The sequence below is a fragment of the Ursus americanus genome, chromosome 11 (genome assembly GCF_024610735.1).
Source record: "Ursus americanus isolate L20-20 chromosome 11, mUrsAme1.1.p, whole genome shotgun sequence".
NCBI classification, from domain to species: domain Eukaryota; kingdom Metazoa; phylum Chordata; class Mammalia; order Carnivora; family Ursidae; genus Ursus; species Ursus americanus.
In genome coordinates this window covers 26,323,167-26,336,873 of record NC_142137.1, presented here as the reverse complement: position 1 = coordinate 26,336,873, position 13,707 = coordinate 26,323,167, and the positions used below count along the sequence as shown (strand labels likewise).

At 35.0% G+C, this 13,707-nt stretch overlaps 1 protein-coding gene across 10 annotated transcripts in view; it reads right to left on the bottom strand.

Moving 5' to 3' along the window:
- Positions 1–6,068: 6,068 nt before the first annotated feature.
- Positions 6,069–13,707, bottom strand: part of CEP57L1 (centrosomal protein 57 like 1) — a 76,404-nt gene continuing 68,765 nt past the window's right edge. For 9 of the 10 annotated variants that reach the window (XM_045798430.2, XM_045798432.2, XM_045798431.2 and 6 more), the window contains 4 exons: positions 10,617–10,694; positions 10,257–10,501; positions 9,108–9,252; positions 6,069–7,248 (listed from right to left, as the gene is read on the bottom strand). In XM_045798430.2, coding sequence (XP_045654386.2) covers positions 7,030–7,248; positions 9,108–9,252; positions 10,257–10,501; positions 10,617–10,694 — 687 coding nt within the window. In that variant the 3' untranslated portion in view covers positions 6,069–7,029. The remainder of the gene's footprint in view (positions 7,249–9,107; positions 9,253–10,256; positions 10,502–10,616; positions 10,695–13,707) is intronic. The other variant, XM_045798434.2, reaches the window with a different exon arrangement.

Below are 13,707 nucleotides of genomic sequence, written 5' to 3'. Positions count from 1 at the left end.
ATGTTCTGACCGTAATTCAGAGCTGATATGGCTACAAAGAGATACACTGAGGAGGATATCAAAAGTCACAGAAATGTAGCCCCTTAGTAGTATTTTATTTAATGAAGCTGTTTCTCAGGTAAGGTATTTATATATTCCATCTACTCATTCATTTAAAAATATTCTATCAGGTCTAGTGCTCAGTAAAATGACATGATTTTAAAAAAGTGCCACATTGGTAATATCAGATTTAAAAATTTTTTTTCAGTATATCAGATTTTTAGTATTTTTGAGTGTTGAATGTTGATGCTTAGGTTTGTCAGGGATAAATTTTTGCTCATTTCAAATTCAAGACATGCATACAGTTTTTTTCTCACAAATCTCCTATCTTAACAAATTTTAAAACTGTCTTAAGCACCTGCAGAACAAATTTGTTTCCTAACCATAAGACCCATGCTTGGTTAGATTCCACGCAGAGGCAGTGACTAGATAGCAACAATGGATGAAGAATAATGAGGTCATTTTGTTAAGGGATTCATGTTAAATATATTTATTTGTACTCACATTAGAAAAGCAACATTTCTCTAATATAGGTTGGTTAGTATTTGAAAAGAGTATTCTATACACCAGGAAATGTAATGGTATTAAAATAGGACTTCTACCTGTAAAATATATAAAACAGATTTGTAATAGTATTTCTGGGATAAAGAGTAGATTGTCACAAGCCATATAGGGGATTTGGGAGTATTCCTATTTTAAACTGGCTATCTCTCTTTCCTCCACATCTTTCAAATTCATTCCCTTTATTTTTTTATTTTTATTTTTTTAAAGATTTTATTTTATTTATTTGACAGAGATAGAGACAGCCAGCGAGAGAGGGAACACAGGCAGGGGGAGTGGGAGAGGAAGAAGCAGGCTCATAGCGGAGAAGCCTGATGTGGGGCTTGATCCCATAACGCCAGGATCACGCCCTGAGCCGAAGGCAGACGCTTAACGACTGCGCCACCCAGGCGCCCCAAATTCATTCCCTTTAAACATGTATTATGAGTCAACTTTTTCTTCCTTAAATAACATTTAGGACTACATTTTAAATTATAATCCAGTACTCACAGAGTTTCACAAAAACACTGACTACCTTCTCTATGTGTGATGTACCCTGATATTTTCAATGCTATTCTAATATTTAAAAACGTTCCTAGTGACCCACTAAATGGATTTCACAATCCATTGATAGGATATGACTTGCAGTTTGAAAAACACTGACTTAGTCCAACCAATGAGGAAGCTGAAGTGTGAGGAAATTGAGTGGCTTAAATTCATAAGAAAAGTGAGTGGTGATCATTTGCATAATTCTGTGCAGGTCAATAATTTGTCTCTAGAATACAACTTTTCTGTAAAAGTATTATTTTTCTGTTTTAGTCTAAGTCATTATTGCTTGATTTTTTTACCCTCCTCATTTCACTTAGGTGTTTCATACCCATTTTTTTTCCTTATGCCTTGATACATGGTTATGTGGACAACACTTGCTTGAAATTTATTCTAAGTGAACTGGTATCTTCAATCAACAAGAATTAGGAATCCTAGAGCAATATTGCCACCAGGTGAAAAAGCAAATGAAAGCTATATATATCAAGAAAGAGAATGAAGAAATACAAATAAGTCAACTTTATCAACAGATGAAGAACAAAAATTTAGTAGACAAATATTTAAGCATCTTTTCGGGGATGGTCATTATACTTCTATGTCACCCACCTACCGTCTTCTTCCTTCTGTTATATTTCTGTCTCCTCTTATCAGACTATAAGCAACTCGAGGAGAGAATCCATGCATAATTTGGCTTTGACTCTCCCATAGCATCTAGCACAGTATCTTCGAGATCAACAAATACTTGATTAGAGATCAATAATAATACTGTTGACTAAACAAGTCCAGCATACCAATATACAAATAAAGAACTACCTTGGCTCTCTAACCTCTTCCTCCTAGCATCACAAAATCAAAAAAAGCATCATTCTGAGTGCCTTTTGTCTTTACCCCCAAACAAACAATAAAATACTGGCATATTTTAACCAGGGGTTATGTAAAATTTGGTCACATATTCTTGAAAGATGAAATAGCAGCACAGTTGAACTGGTACCTAAAACAGCAGTACCTGACTGAATATGCTCACTCAGAATAGACCACCAAAGAAGGTTAACACAATTTCATGACATGTAACTGTCAAATATTCATTGAAAGGGCTACTACTTATGGGCTAGGTATTGTGCTGGGTGCTGGGCTATAGTGGTGAGCAAGACAGGATCTTGCCCTTAGGGAGCTTTCAGTCTATGGGAAACACGAGCGATAACAAGAAAGTGTACTAAGTGCAAAGATAGGAGAAATACCTAGAAATGGCAGTGAGGCCAGATTTGGGAGAAGGGGGTGGGGTATGGGGGAGACTTAAAGAGGGCTTCCTACTATTCCTTATGTCCCAGAAATGAGTGAAACCATATGATAATTGTCTTTCTCTGCTTGACTTATTTCACTTAGCAGGGAGATCGGTAGAAGGAAGGGAAGAATGAAGGCGGGGGGTAAACAGAAGGGGGAATGAACCACGAGAGACTATGGACTCTGGGAAACAAACTGAGGGCTTCAGAGGGGAGGCGGGTGGGGAGATGGGTTAGCCCGGTGATGGGTATTAAGGAGGGCACGTATTGCACGGAGCACTGGGTGTTACACGCAAACAATGAATCACGGAACACTACATCAAAATCTAATGATGTACTGTATGATGACTAACATAACATAATAAAAAATTTTTTAAAAGAAGAGGGCTTCCTAGAGGAAGCAGTACACTGAGAACTGAAGAATGAGGGAAAGATAGACAAGCAATATCCACGGAGGAAAAATCTAGGCTGAGAGTATGATGGATACTTCACCCTTATTTTAATAGATAATCAGCCAGACAGCTGATTATTTCACATAACTTTTTATCAGATAATTTTTTGACAGATAATTCTTAATTCCCAACATCCTTCCTCTAACCACACTGGATCCATTCCCCCAGCATTGCAGACTGCTGAACTTAGACTGTCACAAAACTGCCTCAGAGCATGAAGTAACGAGAGATCAGTTTGCTTCTCTATTATTTTCTGCTGAAACTGTTAATGCACATAGGTACCCAAAGGACCATGCATATATAATAAAAAATAAATTTCTTTGGGGAGGGTGCTAATTTATAATTCTAATAATTGCCTACGGCATCTAGTAGGATCTTGTACCGAATGAGAATTCAATGACTCTGTACCAATAAGGAAAACACTCCCAACAATCCCACTAGGAAAAAAAATCCACCTAATTCTTTAAATGACTAATTCACAACTACAATAAAAACAAACTCTGTCCTACACAATATTTTAAAACTTTAAACTTCACAATTTTGTTATGACTAATTCTCCTTATATAACAAAATATAAAAAAGGAATTAAAGGAGAAAAGTTACATGAAAAATAAGTTTATAGATTATGAAGGAAAAGGCTGAAGTGTTGGCAAGGTCTATTTAATTACCAAGAAATAAATTGAGTTTTTCATTGATGACAGTCAATACTACTTTTATTTATCCTTATTTCATTTTAATCAAAAGGTACCATGGCACCCATATTGAGGTTTTTTTTTTTCCCCCTCACAGATGCTATTATGCCATAGGGAGGTTTGTCTTGTTATATATCTGGGAGTCAGGTTGTACTTATCTAAACTTCACATACAATTAAATGTTCTCAGTACATACAGCTTTAGTTACAGCTAAATAAAGTTCCAGGAAACCCCATTAGGAGTTTCACTATTTACTCTACACCAACAATGGCAGCTGGTACATTTTTGGCCATAGTGAGCACTCCTTTCATTGTGCATAACCAACCAGACTTTTCCCCTTAGTTTGATTCTCACCACATTGCAAGTCAAATTTTAATTTAATTTTTGATGTCTTATCACAGTTTAAGACTACTCTTTCAGAGTTAAAATTGTATTTTTAAAGGAAAAAGGCTATCTAAAAATCTCAAAAACTTTTAAGTACACCATCACCACTCACTAAGCTCACTATTTTAAGTATCTAATCTTTTACTGCTGAAAACTGAACGTTTCCCTCCAACCCTCCTATCTTCAGCTACAACCTAGTAAAAATGGCTAGGTTGCCAATGATCCACATAGGGACAGTTAATTCAAGATTCCAACTGCTATTTCCAGAGTTAGAGTACTCACAATACCTGCTATTTTAAACATTCAAGCTTTCTAGTTTCACAGTTTCATCAAAGTTAAGACTTGTCTTGACTAGAGAATTCCAGTTTCATTTTTTCAATTTCTGATAAAATAAAAAACAAACGAACCTGTTTTTCACTGAAGTGAACCAAATCAATGATATCCTACCGAGTTTCTGCTAGGCAGAGCACAGCTGCGGGGTTGCTACAGCAACTCTTGTACACTGACCACAGATTGCCCCTGTCCAGGAAGGAAATCATTTGCTCCACCCCCTGAGGAGTCAAAGGCTCTGGCAAGCAGCAGTCTGCGAGCAGGACACGTTTTTAGTTCAGTAGCTGTGATGGAGCAACAAGAGACAATTCTTTAGTGTCTCTCCATAATAACGGTTACCCAACAACCAAAACAGACTCCAAACCAAGTTGCTGTGTGTGATTGCGTATTTCTGCACCATGGTAAGACCATATTCTTTCTTCCCTCTCACTAGAAACCTGAGCTAGGGAATAAGCCAAAACAATTTCCTCCCAGACATGCAGGCAAAAAAAAAACACAAAAAACAAAAAACAAACAAACAAAAAAAAAACAAAATAACAACCAAAAAACCCAAACCCAAGTAATTAGAATATTCCCACTTTCACGAAGAATACATTTCGGTTCTTGCTCTCAGGCTTTAACCTGTGCAAACTCAGGTTCTCTGACAAATTCGGTGGGGCAGGGCAGTCAGATTGAACATTTACTGAGTTTTTACTCAGTGCCAACCCTTCTGCTAGGTGCTTTGCCATGTTATTTCATTTAATCCTCACAACAATCCTGTGATGTAGGTAACAATATAATCCCTACTTAACAAATAAGAAATGGAGGCTCCGAAGTTATTTGATTGTCCAAGCTACTAAAGGGTGGAGACACAAATTGAACCAAGTCTCCTAATTCTGAAGTCTTATGGTTTTTCTCCTAAACTACTCTGATTTTCCAAGAAAATTCTCAATTCTTAACTGAAATATTCAAGTGTTCCTAAAATGACTTTTTGTTTTAGCAATACATTTTTGCAAGTAATGACTTCACTACTAATAAACTAAATATAGCCAGCCACCTTCCTAAATGCATAGAAAACAAAGGCACAGAAGGATATAGGGCTGCATTATGGTCCTGGTGAGTTTTTTGGTAAGTTTAAACTATAGCACTCACATTCTTGAGGAGGAAAGGCAAACTTGAAAGGTAGGTAAGGTGATGAAAATGGATTTAGATGAAGGGCTCTGTGCCACATCTCTGAAGAAGCTGTAGAGGGAGACGGAATAAGAGTGGGTGAAGGACACATGCAATACTTAAACCAGAGAGAATCCTTCATCTCTATCATAAGTTACTTTCAAGGATAATTCCAAGTATCCATCTGCCCATTTTCAGTTATTTCCCCAATTCAGGTTTGGAAAGGTCCTTTAACATAATTCCTCTTCTCTCAGTGAGAATGAATCACAGTTTTCCTCTTCTCTCACCAGAAGTTCCACCATTACCCCCTTTCTCTTACATACTGTTAGGGGTTTTCCTAGGAGGATTGTCTTTAACATAATTGCTTTTCCTAGCTCCCCCAGATCTTGCCCTGGAAATTCTTTCATACCTATAGCTTGATTATCCTCCCACCTGTAGATAAATAAATGTACCTCCAACTCTGTCCGTTTGGAATCACCATTTCTTAAACTGCTACCCTAGCTTCTGAGTTCCTCCCTTCTACTATGCCTTTTCTGTCAGTCTTCTATTTCTACTTCAGTTGAGGACTTCAATTCTCTAGTTGCCCCAAAGGATTTCAGTGAAAAACCAAAAAAGTTCAAAAGAGTCATACTAGTTTCCATAGGTTTCTTAAAAGATAGGTTAACAAGTGTAAATTTATTATAAAGCATACGTATACAAAGAAATTGCTTAAGACATCACTGATTTTAAAAATATTTTTAAAATGTATCATATTCCTCTGAATTTTTACTGGATAGGTAATAAAATGCCCAATTTATTTTTCCTATACTTTCCTATAAAAGTGGGTGCTGGAAATTCACATTCTCCATTTATACTGACTATATATATAATTAATATATATATATACTGATGATTATATATATATATGATATGTACATATCATATGTACATATGCAAAGACTAAAACTTATCAAAAGTTTTAGTTATAAAGGAATAAGATAAGTCACTGGTGTTAAAAAGCAGCCCTGGATTTGTAAAAGAGAACAGGAATTGCAGAAAAAGGCTTCTGTACTTGAGTTACGGTCCTCGAAAAATTAAGTAACTACGAGTTCCTATTTGTAATTGTCACATAAAAACTTGGGCTAAAGGCCTCTTTACAGAGCTCTTACATTTCCAGAAAAGAAAAATATTTCATAGCTCTAAAATAAGATAGGGAGGAAGCACCATGATAGGCAAAAGATCTTTCATCACTGTGTTCATTTTACATTGGTTCTTAAGGTTACAAGCCTACTAAATGAAAAAGTGGAATACTTGTATCTCAAATTTAACTCAATTTTAAATATCACCAATCCAGTATAATTTCTTAGACTTAGCTTAAGAGATCTGCAAAATGAACAAGGTGTCTAAAACAGGGACAGATTAGGTATTTCAGTCAGTAAGAGAAAAAACACAGTCATTTATTATTTGTGACTCGTAGGAGGTCATTAGGCATTAATTTAAAAGTACTACAACTTGACACTTTATAGGGACTAGAAACATAATTCAAAATCTCATAAAGGTATATTAAATTAAAACCACTTTAGACAATTCAAGATCTCACTGACAGAGTTCATTTAAGGTGACAGTTTTACTATTGTGTTACTGTTCCCACATGATATCATCTCTTCTCAATTTCATTTGAAGATTATGGACTTGTACTGGATGAAAGTTGCTGTTCTTCTGAAGAGAGTTAGTTAGCAAACATTTTCTGGGACTATTTTTTATGTTCTTTGATCCTTTAAGGTTGCTCTCTTCTCGCTGAATACCTGAAGCTTCATTCATCTTTGAGTTTTGAACTTTTTGCTGCAGTTTACGGACCTGGAAAGAAAAAAAAAATCTAACATTTTAGCAGAAAAGATATTAAAAATATGCCCTGAAACAGATGGATTGGATTGTTGTTATAAAGATTACATGAAATTTAAAAAGTTCATTATGTCTTTATTTATTGAATACCTATTATATGCCTAACACCATGCTAGTTAGGTAAAAATATCATGAATAAAACAATCCTTACTCTCAAAAAGCTTATTGCTCTTATTAGTGAAAGAAAAGCATATACATGACAACTAGAGAATAATTTAGGCTGGGATAACTCTGAGTAGGACAAAAGGTGTTTATTTGAGAAGGCTAAAGTATGACAAGATCAATGTGAGCTGAGAAGATCAATGAAAAGCTGAGAGGAAGATTTATAAGAATATGAAATGAGTAAAAACTGGAGAATAGAGACAAGAGAAAAAGGACCTTTCAGGTGATATTAACAGCAAAGTAAAGATCTGGTGCTAGGAATGAGCATTGAATTTATAGAGTTGACTGTGTATATGTATGTTTTACTTAGAAGTATTCCTGAATTTAAAGTACTATTCAATGCCAGTACAAAAAAAAAAAAAAAAGTTTCATTCAGTAGTAACTGGTAACAGTTGGGTAGAAAGAATTAAACAAAATAAAACCTATCAACTTGCCAAAACCCATTTCTGCCAAGCCTCGTCCATTACTTAGTCTCTTTCACTTATGCATAGGCCTAATTTGTAGAGCTAATCTAGACATTGGTATTTGTCCAAGGCCATTTTAATTGCAGAGATTAAATTTATCATGATAAAATGCTTGAAAATTTATACCACTACGGCTATTATAGAACATAGATAATATTTTTCAAAATATAATTTATGTGCATTAAAAATATAGCTATTTTTCTATTCCCTTCTCCAATGCATTTCTAAGAAAGTGTGTAAGTTAAATAATCTTCACCCTAACACAATCATACAAAAAATTTACTTACTAGAGTCTTAAAAGCCAGTAAAGTGAAAATATTTGCTTCAAAAGTTTCATTTCCTCTTTTTCTCTTTATTGGTCATAGAAGAATAAAGGCAGTAAAATTCTGAATCCTTTATTACTTTCCTATAAAGGTGGGGAAGGCTTTATTGTGAGGTTAATGTATCACCAACTTATGTGAATGCTGATTATTCCATAGGCAGATAGCTACATGATGTGATCTGAAGGTTCCTGGAAAGACTCCCTCTGCCTTCTGCTCCAGCATTGTAATAGTGCTAGTAATTCAACTTATGGAATCATTGTCTTGGAATAAAATGTATAACATTTCATGATTCTTCTGTTAAAATATTAAAGTTGTTTTGTGATTCTTAGTTATTAAGAATTCACATGCAAGGAGAGAGTTCCCCTTACCACCACATTACAGCCAGCTAAGCACAGGTCCCCAGGGAATGGGACAGAGCATAACTTCTCCTAGGAAAGTAGAAATAGTGGTTTTAGCATTAGAGTACTGCTTGAGGAGCCAGGTTTATGTATGGTCCTGAAGTAGAACCCGTCAACATAAGGGGTTTCATTAAGGCATCAGGAGTGGGGAAGATAAAGGGAAAGAATTTTAAAGGGTAACCAGGAGGGCTGCAAAGCAAATTTAGTCAACCTCAAACTTTTCCCGAGGCCGTTCTGAATATATAACTAAACTTTCTTGTTCCTCTTACTTTACATTATCTTGGAGAGTTATGTAGGAGGCAATGTTATTCCAATGGGACAGATGGCTCTATAACAGGCCCAAGGGACTCCTGTCATCTTTTCATTAAGCCACACATACAGACCTTAAATTTGAAAGATCATACAGAGATATAACACTGACTCCAGATATATCTTTTTATTAAAATCTTTTACTAAAGCCTTCTTACATTGTCTTGATGCTTCATCAGTTTGGAAATTTGTTCTCCTTTAATTTCCATTTTCTTAACTAAATACTCTAGTTCACATTCTATGTCTTCACAGACCGAATGACTTTCAGTTTCCTTCATTTGATTCAGTAGTTCTTCATGTTCCCTATGAAAGAAAAGCAAATATCAAGCACTGTTATGGTTTATACTATATGTCTTTGATATAATTAAACAATATTCTATTCAATCATAAATTTTTGTTAGTTAAATATTAATTTTCAAAGATGGTCTCTTTATGTAGAGTTATCTAATTATTATCTATGGTAAATACAAAAGGCTCTTATGATTTGAGATTAGATAAATTTAGAAGTATCTTACACTTAGGGTCTTAAAGAACCTTAAAATAAAGTCTGAATTCTTGATGTTCATAGCTAAATGTAATAAAACATTGTGATGTCCTTAGCTAAAAGCATTAAAGGACTCTCTTTAGTTCCAACTGTGGCATTCTTAGTATAGCGTGTTTGGGAAGAACTGCAGCTATAAAAATATTTGCCTGAGAAATCTCTAGATTTTGTGATAGCCCACTTCAAGAGAACCAGTTGTATCTTCTACATAGGTCCTAGTTCAACTAGTTGGCTACCCAAATCTCGTATTTTCTGGAATTTTTGTTGAATATATGTTTAAACTTGGGGCTTAAAATATGTATCCCAGTCAGAATCTTATTTACTATGGATGCTTCAAAACTTATAATGCAGACCAGCCAGATTTTAAAACAAGGAATTGCTTTCCTGCTTGTCTAATGAAATTTCACTTAATTAAAAAGATTATAAAAAACAAAAGGAGAATCTTTCTTATAAAAGCATTTGTGATTTATAATTAAAGGTCACCAGACTGTATCTGTTAGAATGACAGTTGTATTTGTCTATCAAATCAGATCTTGGGAACACAGAAACTCCTTAGACTGGAAAAGTAGTAATTATACACAGATGAAAACTTAAATACTATCAATAAATACAGTGAAAAATCAGTGACAGTAACTCTGCAGATCAAAATAAATCTAAATCTAAGCAAGGCCTTTAAGAATTCATAAGTGGCATTGTTCTTAAGACTGAGAAGAAAAAAAGATACCTATATATCTTGCTAGTTCTGATAAAGAATAAAAATACTTACATACTCATTTGGTCCAGCTCATCCTGCATTGCCATCAAAAGTTCAGACAGATTGTCACCAATAGAAATGGAATTTTTTGAATCAGAAGGTTCAGCTTTACCCTGGGAAGTTGTTCTAGTAGGCTTGTAGAGACAGCGAGGCTCCGTGACTTCAGTAAGTTTCTGACAGGTATGTGGCCTGTAATGTTGCATCAACTGCAGGAGGCTTTGCATACTTGCATTCACAGAAGAGCTTGCACTGGAAGACTTTAGGGGAAAAGAAATAGCTAAGAACAATTTCAAATGACTCATGGCATTTAAATAGCGCTTACAACAAAGCAGGAGTGTGTCTGAACAAGTATCTTCATTTTTCCCCTCTCACCTTCTCAGCCATAATAGGCGGTGATCCAAGCTTTGAATAAATTTGCTGAGGTGGTCCTCCCTTTAAACATTTAGTTTTCTAAATATTGACCAAAAAAGTAAACAAAAATTGTTTTAAAAGACATTTATGATATGAAGAAGTCTCAAAATTCAACAGTAAATAATGTGATTAGAAAATAAGCAAAAAATGTGGATAGACATTTCACTGATGAGGTCATATAGATGGTAATAAACACAAAAAGATCTGCAACATCATTAGCCATTAGGAAAATGCAAGTTACAATGAAATATCACTATATACCTATCAGGACAGCCAAAATAAAGAACGGTGACAATACCAAATGCTGGCAAAGATGTGGAGAAGCCAGATCGCTCACGCAAGGTTTGTAGGAATACAAAATAATATAGCAACTTGGAAAATAATTTGACAGTTTCTTGTAAAACTAAACATGTACTTATATGATGAGTACACACGATGATTCGACAATTACACTCTTAGACATTTATTTTAGAAGAATGAAAACCAATGTTCAGACAAAAACCTACACACAAATGTTCATAACAGCTTTATTTGTGACAAACACTGAAATGAATCTAAATCTCTTTCAGCAGGATCCAGCAAATACCAACACATTCCTTTTATTTCTGTGTAGTATTTCATATTATGGATGTACTATAGTTTAATCATTGATAGCAAAGTAGGATGAGCTGGACCAAATGAGTATGTAAGTATTTTCATTCTTTATCAGAAGAAATAGCAAGATATATGGGTATCTCTTTTTCTTCTCAGTCTAAAGAACAATGCCACTTACGAATTCTTAAAGGCCTTGCTTAGATTTGGATTATTTTGATCTGCAGAGTTACTGTCACTGATTTTTCATTGTATTTATTGATAGTATTTAAGTTTTCAACTGTGTGTAATTACTACTTTTCCAATCTAAGGAGTTTCTATGTTCCCAAGATCTGAACTGATCGATAAAAACTACTGTCATTCCAACAGACACAGTCTGGTGACCTTAAGTTATATAAAACTGCTTCTAGGATCTATTGTGTCATTTAGTGCCTCTTTTATAAAATACTGCAGAATACATTTCTGTAAGAGTTTAGTCCTAGGGGCAGCCTGAGGGAGGCTCTGATCCTTCTGTGGCTATGTCTGGCAGAGCTGGTGTGAGACAAAGAGACAATCCTTCCCTGCGCAGCCTTTGAGCACACACTGAGAGAGTGAGGAGCCAGACGAAAAGCACAGGCTATGGCACTGAAACTGATTAATAAGCACCTTAGTTATTTGGCCCGTAACCCTCTAGCACAATATTCTGCAGGTCCAGTTGGGGATGATACCTTTCATTAGCAAGCCACAATTATGGAACCTAATGACAGCCCACATCAAGGTGGTGTATTCTCTTTGACAATTCATTTTCCTATAGTCTACTCCTTCAAACCACCCAAGGTTGCCTTTACAACAAGAATTTATCAGCCAAATATTAACAGTAATGGTAGCATTTGTCTTGATATTCTAAGATCACAGTAATCTGCTGCTTTAACTATTTCATTACATCAAAAACTAAGGATATACTGTATAGTGACTAACAAAATAAAAATAATTATAAGAAAAAAAAATTTTTTTTAATTCTTTTATCCATTTGTTCACTGCTATGTGACCCCCTAGTGCCAGAGATTGCACAGATCTATAAAACAGACAGAGATAAGTACAAGAGAGTATCCTGGAAATGGACTCAGAAGTATGTCATGTGATGCTACCGTAAGGTCAGAATAACCTGCATAATAACTGGAATAAAATTTAAATTACTGTTCCTTTTTTGGTTTTCTTATCCAGCTGCTCCCTTATCAGACTTCATCTTTTTAAATTTTATTTTTTGTTTATTTTCCTCCATTCATTCACATGCTCATCTGTTCTTCCAGCTTTGGACAATAACTGCTTTTAAAAACTACAAGGTATTTTATAAAAGAACAGTTGCCCAAGACTCAGAATCTTTCTAAAAGATTTTATTTACTTATTTATTCATTTATTTTAAGGGGGGTGTGCAGAGGGAGAGGGACAGAATGTCAAGCAGACTTCACCGAGCGCTCAACCTGATGGGGGCTCCATTCCACGACTCTGAGATCATGACCTGAGATGAAATCAAGAGTCCGACGCTCAACCAACTAAGACACCCAGGCACCCCCAAGATTCAGAATTTTTTAAAAAATGGAGCATGTGTATTATGTGGCCAATGTCTTCACTCTAACTTGGTTATGAGACTAAGCCATTCCTCACTGCTCTAACATGCTGAAGAAATCATCTGAGGGGGACGGAGATGGATGCTCAATTGTCACATCAAAGAAGCAATATTATTCAAGCATCCATTCTTTCTTAAGCCTTCCACTGAGAGAGATTTGAGTTACATGATATGCTTTATGCTCATAACTGCTATGACTGGAGAATTGGTATTAGTTTATAGCATCAGCAGAACCCAAACTATGATGTATTTTATGCATGTTAATAAAGGAATGATATGTTCTTGTTCTATAGAGAATAGAAACTAGAAGTCAAATACCCTTTGCATTCCAAAACAGGGTCTCAAATATTTTTTAATTTTCATTTAAATTTAAGTTATTAGGAAACTCAGAGCTCATAGTTAATCTACCTTCCAATACACTGTTTATACTACTGTCCAATAGCACTGAACAAATGATGCAAGTTGTCAATGGACAAGTGATCACTAATAGCTCTGCTAATAACTTATTTATTTTTCTTGCAATAAAGTTGCACAAATTGAAAAAAAAAAAGAGTTTAGTACTAGGAAAATGTCTATCTTTCCAGAAAAATTGGAACGCTTATTGTTATTTCACAAATATACCGATTGTCATCTGGTCCTTTTTGATTTGGTTGTCAAGTAAACTCAAAACTAGATTTTGTGCTCAACTGCTGATACTTTCTTTAACCTAGATTTCATGGAATTTTCTATCCTCAAACCTAAAACCATCAGCACTCAACTTGTTTTTATCCACATTTCATAGCATTATTGCATATCTTTTATTATAAATCTCTTCAAATTCTTTTTGGAAATGGATAGGTATAAATATTAAAAGAG